The sequence below is a fragment of the Scyliorhinus torazame genome, chromosome 9, assembly GCF_047496885.1.
Source record: "Scyliorhinus torazame isolate Kashiwa2021f chromosome 9, sScyTor2.1, whole genome shotgun sequence".
NCBI classification, from domain to species: Eukaryota; Metazoa; Chordata; class Chondrichthyes; order Carcharhiniformes; family Scyliorhinidae; genus Scyliorhinus; species Scyliorhinus torazame.
The window spans coordinates 71135114-71145601 of record NC_092715.1 but is presented as its reverse complement, the minus strand read 5'-3'; the positions used below and the strand labels follow the sequence as shown (position 1 = coordinate 71145601).

Sequence of the window (10488 nt, the reverse complement as noted above, 5' to 3'; positions counted from 1 at the left end):
ATTTGTGATGGACATTGAATATGTAAATAATTGAAGTATTATGCATATCATATATATTGTGTATTGAATTTAAATAATGCATGTAAATATTGTTCATTCCCAAAAGAAAGGGATGTTATGATATGCATAAGCAATTATGTAAATATATTAACATATATGACCTCCAACCAGCAGGTGGCAGTAAAGAACAACCACCTATCACTGCAACCTCGGGGAGTCTGGAGATAGTTGTCGTAGTGGATAGTTGCATTTGTAGTAGTTCTTGGATAATTTTAGAATAGTAATTTAATAGTTAATGGTTTTAGTAGTTTTCATATTGTTATCTGACACGTTATTGTTAATCAATAAACATTCAACTAGTCACGAACTAGACATGCTTTAATGCACTAATTCCGTCTAAGACATGAGCAATGTAACCATTGCTGAGACATGGTTACATGGAGACTAGGTCTGGGAGTTGAATATCCAAGGGTACTCAGTATTTTGGAAGGATAGACAGAAATGAAATGGAGGTAGTGTATGTTTGCTAGTAAAGGAAGGGATCAGTGCTGTAGTGAGAAATTATATAGTCACTGGAGACCAAGATGTGGAATCAGTCTGGGAAGAAATAAGAAATAGCAAGGGCAAGAAATTCCTGGTGGGAGTAATCTATAGGTCCCCAAACATTAGTTTCGCAGAGGGGCACAGTATAAACCAGGACATACTGGGGACTTGTAAGAAAGGTACGGCAATTATCATGGGTGATTTTAGTATGCATAAATAATGGGTTAATCAAATTGGCACGGCTAGGGTAGCTGAGAGAGGGAGAGAGAGTTCATTGAATGCATTAGAGGATGCTTCTTGGAATAATATGTTGTGGAACCAACTAGGAGGCAGGATTTTTGGATCTGGTATTGTGTAATGAGGAGAGATTAATTAATGACCTCATAGTTAAGGATCCCCTAGGAAGAGTGATCATAGCAGGATGAGAAACTGGAGTCCCACACTAGTGTTCTGGAGTTAAACAAAGGTAATTACATAGGCATGAGGACAGATTTGGCCCTAGTGAACTGGGCAGGAAGACTAAAATGAGCATTGGCAGTTGTATGTAAAATATTTTGTATGTGGATGTAAAATATTCCCTGGCATTATTTCAAGAAAGAGCAGGGGAGTTATCACCAGTTTTCTGGTGATTTACCCCTAAATTAGCATCACAAGAATAGATTATCTGGTCATTTTCACCATGCTGTTTTTGAGAGCTTGCTGCGCACAAATTGGCTGCTGGGGTTCCTATGTTGTGACAGTGACTACATTTCAAACGTATTTAATTAGCTGCAAAGAACTTTGTGATGTCTGCTGGTCATGACAGACACTAAGTCTTTCTTTTTTATATTTGGTAATCTGAGGAGGGAAGAAAAACTTGAGAGATTGGCAATTGGAAGAGAAGGTGGAATCGAAAATTGGCCATGCAAGCAGGAGATGATGATAGCAGCTTTGATGGAAAGAGCCTAAACAGAAGAAGCAATCATGTGCCAAGCAGCAAGCTCTGTGGTGCGGCTAGATCGGAAGGCATTACAGTATATATGTTCTATCTTAAACAGAATGGTCGGTGATGTTTGATTGCATGCATATTCCTTATTGTATAGCACCTTGGTTCAGAAAACTCAGAACTAAAATTGTTCCTCATTTCAACTTTTGAAAATGTTTTGAAGCTTAATACAGATTACAATACTAATAAGCATTGTTTAAGTACATAATACTATAAAACAAGATGTGTACAAAATGCAAACTTCCAAACACACTCTTTTTATGTCGCTTTCAAAGACAGTTTGAGTCAATTAGAGAATGGGACAAATTTACAACTCTTCAATAATGCAACAGAATAGTCTGGTTTGAAATCTTTACTGGACCTGGTGTGAGAGATACCACTCTAACCTAAATACAGATGAGTGCAACTTACATAAACATTTCATCTTATAATTCCCCCGATATAAACAATATAGCTGCTACATCTTTTCTTAACTCCAAAATCAACTTGTTCAGTAAGCAGATAAGCAGGACTGCTCTCAGGTCAAATAGACATGGCCCACTTTGAGAACAACACTCGATTCCAAAAACAAGTCACAATAATGTGATGGAGAACTGACCTTCTTCCAGCCTTAGATGATTGCATGCTACTTAGGAGAGCATAATAAGAAGTTATGACAACAATTTTGAAAATAGAAACAAAATTCCAAATGTGCAATTTTTGGGTGTCAGTCAGATGGCTGAAATGATCAGAAAGTCCAAATTAAAGAAATTCTAAGCAAAGTTCAATTTTTGTTTGGCCAGAATGGGAACTATCTTTATAGGCAAACACCCTTTCCAGATACCTTTGACCTAGAGTGAAGGTTTTGAGCTCGGCATAATACCCCTGGCGAGTGTTGTTGATTGACCAGCCAACCCAACTTCTTAATGGAATTTGGGAGGAATAGGCCTGCCACTGGGAACTAGAGTTCTTCTGGCGATGGTTACCAAGCCTACCAGCATAAGTTGGTAAACTTCTCACTGCTTGTCCAGCCAGGTCCAACCTATACATTAGGGTACTGGCTTATGGGACTTTCTGGAGCAGTGTTGAGAATGCCAGTTTCTGCCCTCTCCAACTGTTATAGGTTTATATCCAGGGAGAAAAGCTGACTGGTTAATATTGCAGACTTGCTAAGCTCACGTATCAGAATACCTGTCTGACACTGATGGACGAATTAGCTCTAAATTTCTATTCCCAGATTTATCTGTCTGGAGCCACCTCAAACCTATAGACCCACTACACCTCACTCGGAACCTGAAAGGAGATACAGGGATAGTCATTCCAATGCTGTTCTTGCCCAAAATTTAGTTCAGAGGTCTTCTAAACTTCACGCATCCTTAGCAGCTTACAAAATAATTTGATAATCATTCAATAAGGTTCCTACTCATTAATGAATCAGGCAGGATGAAGGAAATTCCTTCTCCTGTAGAAAGTATAATCCCTTTTTCCACGCCAGTTATCTTGGTGTCTAACTAATCCTTCTGTCCCTTAACAAGTGGGATTCTTTATGGAATTCTCTAATCTACTGATGTTGGTATATAAAATAAATGTATTATAAAGCCAACCTTTAACCATGTTCACCAGCAGCGAGTCTATCACCATCACAAGCAAACCTGGATCAGGAATCATCTTTTCTTTCTTTTACCATGTATAAATTACAACAATCAGTATGTCGCTTGATATATTGTCAAACATAAACCGTTTGGATAATTCCCTTGAGGAAGTGTGTAATGGTTCAAGTAATTTATTCTTATTTGACTGCCAGAGGTGTCAGGCCATCAGTCCCGAATTTTCAATAGCAACTTCAGCAAATGAGCCTCTATAACCTGTTGAACTGAGAGGAACATTCTTGAATTAGAAAATGCATTAATCCCCATTTCAAGGTAGATAAAAATGCAACATTGCTTTCATAAGCAAGAATAAATGAATAAGCAGGAAGACAAGACTTTGAACAGTGATTTAGTTATATCTGTTTAACAATATTTACCAACAAGAAAGAAACAACACCAAACAAAGCACTTTAGAGTGAAATGAAAGTAATAATCGTCCCAGATGGCCTCAGGCTGCTCTCCCTTTTTGAGAGAGAGAGCTAACTGGTGGTGATTTAACTTTTCTGCTGAGGTCTGAGGGGCAAGGTTTAGAGGAGATGTATGAGGCAAGATTTTTTACACAGAGGGTGCCTGGAACTCGCTGCCGGAGGAGGTGGTGGAAGCCAGGACGCTAGTGACGTTTAAGGGGCAGCTTGACAAATACATGAATAGGATAGGAATAGAGGGATACGGACCCCAGAAGTGTAGAAGATTTTAGTTTAGATGGGCAGCATGGTCGGCGCAGGCTTGGAGGGCCGAAGGGCCTGTTCCTGTGCTGTACTTTTCTTTGTTCTTTGTTATTGAAAAGATTAATTTTACATCCTGTAGTTTATAAACTAACTAAATGGCTCAAATTAAACCATAGTTCAGATTATTTTCCTTGATGATACTAAATACTGAAAACATACCCCAAATTTTTGCCAGGCATTTGGAAATGTGGTCGTGCAGGACTTTACTTGCCATCCACTAATTTACCTTGGCATTCGATTGCATCCCAAATTCTTGAGGTGGATTAATTAATATAAAGCATGTCGGCACCCATTTTAATAATCTTTATTAGTGTCACAAGTAGGCTTACATTAACACTGCAATGATGTTACTGTGAAAATCCCCAGTCGCCACACTCCGGCGCCTGTTCGGGTACATGGAGGCAGAATTCAGAATGTCCACCTAACAAGCACGTCTCATGGGACTTCTAGGAGGAAACTGGAGCACCCGGAGGAAACCCACGCAGACTCAGTGAGAACGTTCAGATTCCGCACAGTCAGTGAATCCCAAGCCGGGAATCGAACGGGGGACCCTGGTGCTGAGAAGCAACAGTGCTAAACACTGTATTACCGTGCCGCCCATACGGTGCTTTTGGGATGAACATCTTCTGAGGACCGGAAATTTCCAAAGGATATCTTTGCTACTGCATTGGGTGAATGTTTTAAGAAAAAATATTCCACCTTGCAGTTACTGCTTGCCCAGCTCTACGATTGAGTGCCATATGGACATTAACTTTTAAACAACTGCTGGGTCCAGGGCTGGCCTTACCAGTGGGTGTTGCAGTTCATTGCCCATATTGCTGTGTTCCAGAGGGTGTATATTAACAGCATTGACATCTGCAAAGAACTTGGCTATCTCCAAAGTCTGTTTGTCAGAAATACATAGAAAACTAGTGGAATTGGGTAATGTAGTGCTAAATCACACTTCCAAATTGAAGTAATCTAAGGACTAGCATTTTTTATTTGATTAATTCGTACAATTATACTTTCTAACTTTGGTGTGCACCATTAGGAAGCTTAAAAAAATAATTGAGGCTACACGTCCGAATTTATCTGAACGACTCAACAGACCACCTAGTTGTTTATTCCACTACTGTACTGAAGTCTGCATACTAATGACAGCAGCAAAGGACAGTACTTCTTGTAGTGTATCATATAACTGTAGCCCCACCAGTAGGTGAAACCTGTGTAACATGAGGGCGGCACGGGGGCGCAGAAGTTAGCACTGCTGCCTCACAGCGCTGAGGTCCCGGGTTCGATCCTGGCCCTGGGTCACTGTCTGTGTGGAGTTTACACATTCTCCCTGTGTTTGTGTGGGTCCAACCCCCACAACCCAAAGATGCGCAGGGTAGGTGAATTGGCCATGCCCAAAGATGTGCAGGGTAGGTGAATTGGGCATGCTAAATTGCCCCTTAATTGGAAAAAAAAGAATTGAATATTTTAAAAATGGATAAAAATAAAAAAACACATGTAACATGAACTAAAAATGTTTGAATGGATGATGAACCAGCATTGTATGCTAACTTGTATGCTCTAACATTTAGAGGGGGAAAGGCCCTCAAATCCTGTTCAGATTCAAGTCCTGTTCAAATTAATTCCTGAGTGAGTCATATCATATGCAGAGGTGTCAAATAAAGTTTGTGGCATCTCTGGCATGGGAAAGAAATTGGAGAGCAAAAATAAAATCGCCACCCTAACCCTTTCTTGATGTCACCTGCAGTTGACCGTAAAGCACTGACCCTGACCTGGAAATGTGTTGTAGTTGTCCCGTTGGATACAAAGGTGTCAAGCTATGTGGATGAAGAAGGGAATAAAATATCCCATAAGATTTGAGTCAAGAATTATGTTTTGTAAAATGGATATTGAACAGTTATATTTTAAAAAGAAAAGTGCATCCAAAAGTGATGTAATCTTTACTTTAACTACATTGAAATAAAAATGCATTGATAAAATGAAACTTAGTAATTACCATTTTTAAAACCTAAACCTACAGCCATATCCATAGCATTGAATCCTGAATCAGTTTCAACAGTTGGATCAGCGCCATATTCTGTAAAAAGAGTAAGAACTTGTCAGATCAAACAATAACTTCATTCATGGGATGTTGCATTTTTATATCTTTAGAACTAGTTATTTGAATAGTTTTTATTTATGTGATGCATTATATAGAGGACAGCAGATGCACATCAGCAAGAACAAAGTTCTAAAGGTTTGCTCATCAACTGAAAATGAAGCACGCTCTCTGCTAAATATCCAGTATTTTTGCATTAGATTTTCTGGACGATACTCTGGCTGGAGGATGAGGCAACATGTTTGGACAGGGAGACTGAGGCTAGGAATTGTTTGAAAACAGCAATCCCTAGCATTGATAGACAAAAGATTCTCAAATGCTTGACAGGACATGGCACTACATGTGGGCATCACGGTAGCAGAGTGTTGCTTCACAGCTCCAGCGTCCCAGGTTCGATTCCCGGCTTGGGTCACTGACTGTGTGGAGTCTGGATGTTCTCCCCGTGTCTGCGTTGGTTTCCTCCGGGTGCTCCGGTTTCCTCCCACAAGTCTCAAAAGACATGCTGTTCGGTAATTTGGACATTCTGAATTCTCCCTCTGTGTACCCGAACAGACGCCGGAATATGGCTTTTCACAGTACCTTCATTGCAGTGCTAATGTAAGCCTACTTGCGATAATAAAGATTATTACATTTCCTCAAAACTGTTGAATAGTGAAAAGTGTGCAAACAGCTGCTGATTCAGCTCACTGCACTTTTCCTCCCTGCGCTGAATAATAAAGGTAAGATTATGCAGTGAAACGTCACCTGTGAATTTCATAAACGTAGGGAAAATGTGACAAGTCACTGGCTCAAGCTTTCATGATGAGCATTTCATATAATAATCAAAAGCAGAAGCACTTGTGAGTGGAATACTACATTTTGTATAGTATTTAAATGCTTTAGTAGATATTTATGCAGACATGGCAACCCAACTGTGGAGGCACTTTGCTTTGATGCAGACAATGTGAATCAGAAATTAAGGGAACTTTGTACAGCCCAGCCTCCTTGTTCTGGAACACATTTCCGATAGCAAGAAGTTATCTGTCCTAGGCACTTTCAGTGCACATGCTGTACTGGATAGAGATTAATGGCCAACAAGCCTTGGGCAGCACGGTAGCATTGTGGATAGCACAATTGCTTCACAGCACCAGGGTCCCAGGTTAGATTCCTGCTTGGGTCACTGTCTGTGCGGAGTCTGCACATCCTCCCCGTGTGTGCGTGGGTTTCCTCCGGGTGCTCCGGTTTCCTCCCACAGTCCAAAGATGTGCAGGTTAGGTGGATTGGCCATGATAAATTGCCCTTAGTGTCCAAAATTGCCCTTAGTGTTGGGTGAAGTTACTGGGTTATGGGGATAGGGTGGAGGTGTTGACCTTGGGTAGGGTGCTCTTTCCAAGAGCCAGTGCAGACTCGATGGGCTGAATGGCCTCCTTCTGCACTGTAAATTCTATGATCATCAGGGGGTGAGCAAGATCAATAACAATGGGTAATGACTGAACTCTGTGTCCAGAATGAACGCTGCATCACCAATGCTTTCTTTTATGGTAAATGTGGTGATATGCATCACTGTATATACACAAGGGGTCAATGTAAATACACTACAACTAAGTAACCACTAGAGGGAGCACCAGAGATGTCATGACATGCAGACATACAGCCAATGGGTCATTACAACAGAACACAACCAATGGGTAATCAGGACACCCAGAGGTGGCATTACCACAAGGGGACACTTCACAACCCATATAAAAGGACAGGGCACACATGCTCTGCCTCTTTCCACAGACAGACATCTAGAGAGTACATCAGGGTTGATCAGCAGCATCACACCCCAGCATGTGGCTTAGAGTAGGCTGGTAAGATAGACTGAGTTACTACAGCTAGATTAGCAGAGAGTCAAACTCATTTAAGAACTGTGTTAATAGTTCAATAAACACGTTGAATTCACTTCATAGTCTGAAGCATCCTTTCATAGCGACTAAGGAAGCAGGTTATGTTACACAAAGTAGCATAGCACAACAGTAAACATCAGCCACAAGACACTGTGGCTGCCATCATCCACGATCTGGCCATTAGCACCAACTTGGTATGCATTACTGCACCTACCACAGTGTAGATTGTGATATTGACCACTCTCTTTTCAATAGCAGAGCGAAAGTGCAATCCAAAGATTTCACAGGTGCAAACACAGTGGCTTGTCATGCATCAACATCCCTGTTGCAAGAAATGTTGCCAAATACCAGCAGTTAGCTTTGGCATTCAAACAATTGCTACCTGCTAAAGGCTCACCAGGAAATGCCAAGGTTGATACTGATGAAGTTTGGAAGTCACAGAGTTCAATCATCCACAACACAGCATGAGCAAAATTTGGTGCAGGTAGAACCCGCAACAGAGACTGTTTGCGACCGATTCAGCAGAGGTGACATCTACCATTGAAGCAAAAAGCAAAGCCTGTCTGATGTACAACAAAAATCCAACAAGGTGACTTGAAAGTAGCCAAGGCAGTTGTGCAAAAGACAGGCAGGTTCCATGCACATAAATACCGATCAACCTATATCAAGAAATCCAAACTGTTGTGTCCGCATGATTGATGATAGGAGGAACGGAGGCGGACAAACTAAAGGAGCTTTATTACAGATGCATGTTCAGTACAGGCTGCTTCTTTACTCTGCACAGTTATCCATGCTAGCAATTGGTGACGTCCACTACTGGTGGCGCCATGCCTTCATGTATATATCATGATACAGTGCTCAGTGCAGCTGGTCCATCAATTGGGGGAATCTCTTCACTCCACGATAATTTCTAAGGATTCTCTTTCAATTTGTGCATAGTTACTTTCAGCTTTCCTCAATGTTCTGGACAGAAAAGCAATGGGGTTCTCTACACCCGACAGCATGATGTGGGATACCATTGTTCTAACACTATAGGGAGATACATCACATGCTAACGGTAGAGATAGGTTTGGTTCAAAATGTGTCTGGACTTCAGATTTCAGCAAAGCCTCCATGGCTTGCACAAATGCATTGTTGCACTGATCTGACCACTTCCACTTCTTATTTTGGTAAAGCAGGTTATGCAACCGTTTAAAAATGGTCATCAAATTTGGAACAAATCTTCCGCAGTAGTTCAATAATCTTAAGAAGGATCGCAATGTGTTAACATTGAGGTGCTTGCTGCGATTGGTTTTTGTTATGTATATATTTGAAAATGCGTCCACTAAAAATAATTTTTTTAAAAAACCTCGAGGTGTAGGCACCTCTGTAATAGCCTTGACCTTCGAAAGAGATTTGTGAAGGCCTGTGGCATCTATCACATATCTCAAATATTCGTCTGAAGACTGGAAGAATTCGCACTTGGTCTTGCAGACTTTCAATCTGTAGTCCTCCAATCTTTGAAGAGGGGCATTCAGTTTCTGAATTACCAGAACTGAATTTACCAGTTACCAGAATGTCATCTAGGTTACACTGGACTCTGGGTTAACCCACTCAGGATTTGGTCCATTGCTCTTTAGAACAATACTGGAGCTGATGTGATACCAAATGGTAATTTTCGATACGGAAAACAAATCTTTGTGTGTCACAATCGTCAGATGTTCTTGAGATATCTGGTCTACATTCATTTGCAGATATGTTTTTTCCTTCAATTTGATACTCTTCCTTATTTTCTTAGATATCCACGGTCGATTTTCCCTCTTTTTACCGTCCTTCCTTTTTGTTGGTATAAACCTTTGCTGAGCACTGTGAAAAATCACTTGGAAGGTTCTCCACTGTTCCTCAACTGTTTCACTATAAAGTCTTTGCTCCCAGTCTACATTAGCTAGTTCTTCTCTCATCCCATTGTAATCTCCTTTGTTTCAGCACAAAACACTAGTGCTTGATTTTACCTTCTCACCCTCCATCTGTATTTTAAATTCCACCATATTGTGATCGCTCCTTCCGAGAGGGTCCCTAACTATGAGATCCTGAATCAATCCTGTCTCATTACACAGGACCAGATCTAGGACCGCTTGTTCCCTCGTAGGTTCCATTACATACTGTTCTAGGAAACTATCGCGGATACATTCTATAAACTCCTCCTCAAGGCTGCCTTGACCGACCTGGTTAAACCAATCAACATGTAGATTAAAATCCCCCATGATAACTGCTGTACCATTTCTACATGCATCTGTTATTTCTTTGTTTGTTGCCTGCCCCACCATAATGTTACTATTTGGTGGCCTATAGATTACTCCTATCAGTGACTTTTGCGCCTTACTATTCCTGATTTCCACCCAAATGGATTCAACCTTATCCTCCATAGCACCGATGTTATCCCTTACTGTTGCCCGGATGTCATCCTTAAATAACAGAGCTACACCACCTCCCTTACCATCCACTCTGTCCTTCCGAAAAGTTTGATACCCTCGGATATTTAACTCCCAGTCGTGACCATCCTTTAACCATGTTTCAGTAATGGCCACTAAATCATAGTCATTCACGATGATTTGCGCCATCAACTCATTTACCTTATTCCGAATACTACGAGCATTCAGGTAAAGTA

General features: G+C 40.9%; 1 protein-coding gene across 6 annotated transcripts in view; it reads right to left on the bottom strand.

Moving 5' to 3' along the window:
• Positions 1–1765: 1765 nt before the first annotated feature.
• Positions 1766–10488, bottom strand: part of LOC140429293 (ankyrin repeat family A protein 2-like) — a 47266-nt gene continuing 38543 nt past the window's right edge. For 5 of the 6 annotated variants that reach the window (XM_072516104.1, XM_072516109.1, XM_072516107.1 and 2 more), the window contains 2 exons: positions 5872–5952; positions 1766–3380 (listed from right to left, as the gene is read on the bottom strand). In XM_072516104.1, the coding sequence (XP_072372205.1) occupies positions 3325–3380; positions 5872–5952 (137 nt within the window). In that variant the 3' untranslated portion in view covers positions 1766–3324. The remainder of the gene's footprint in view (positions 3381–5871; positions 5953–10488) is intronic. The other variant, XM_072516108.1, reaches the window with a different exon arrangement.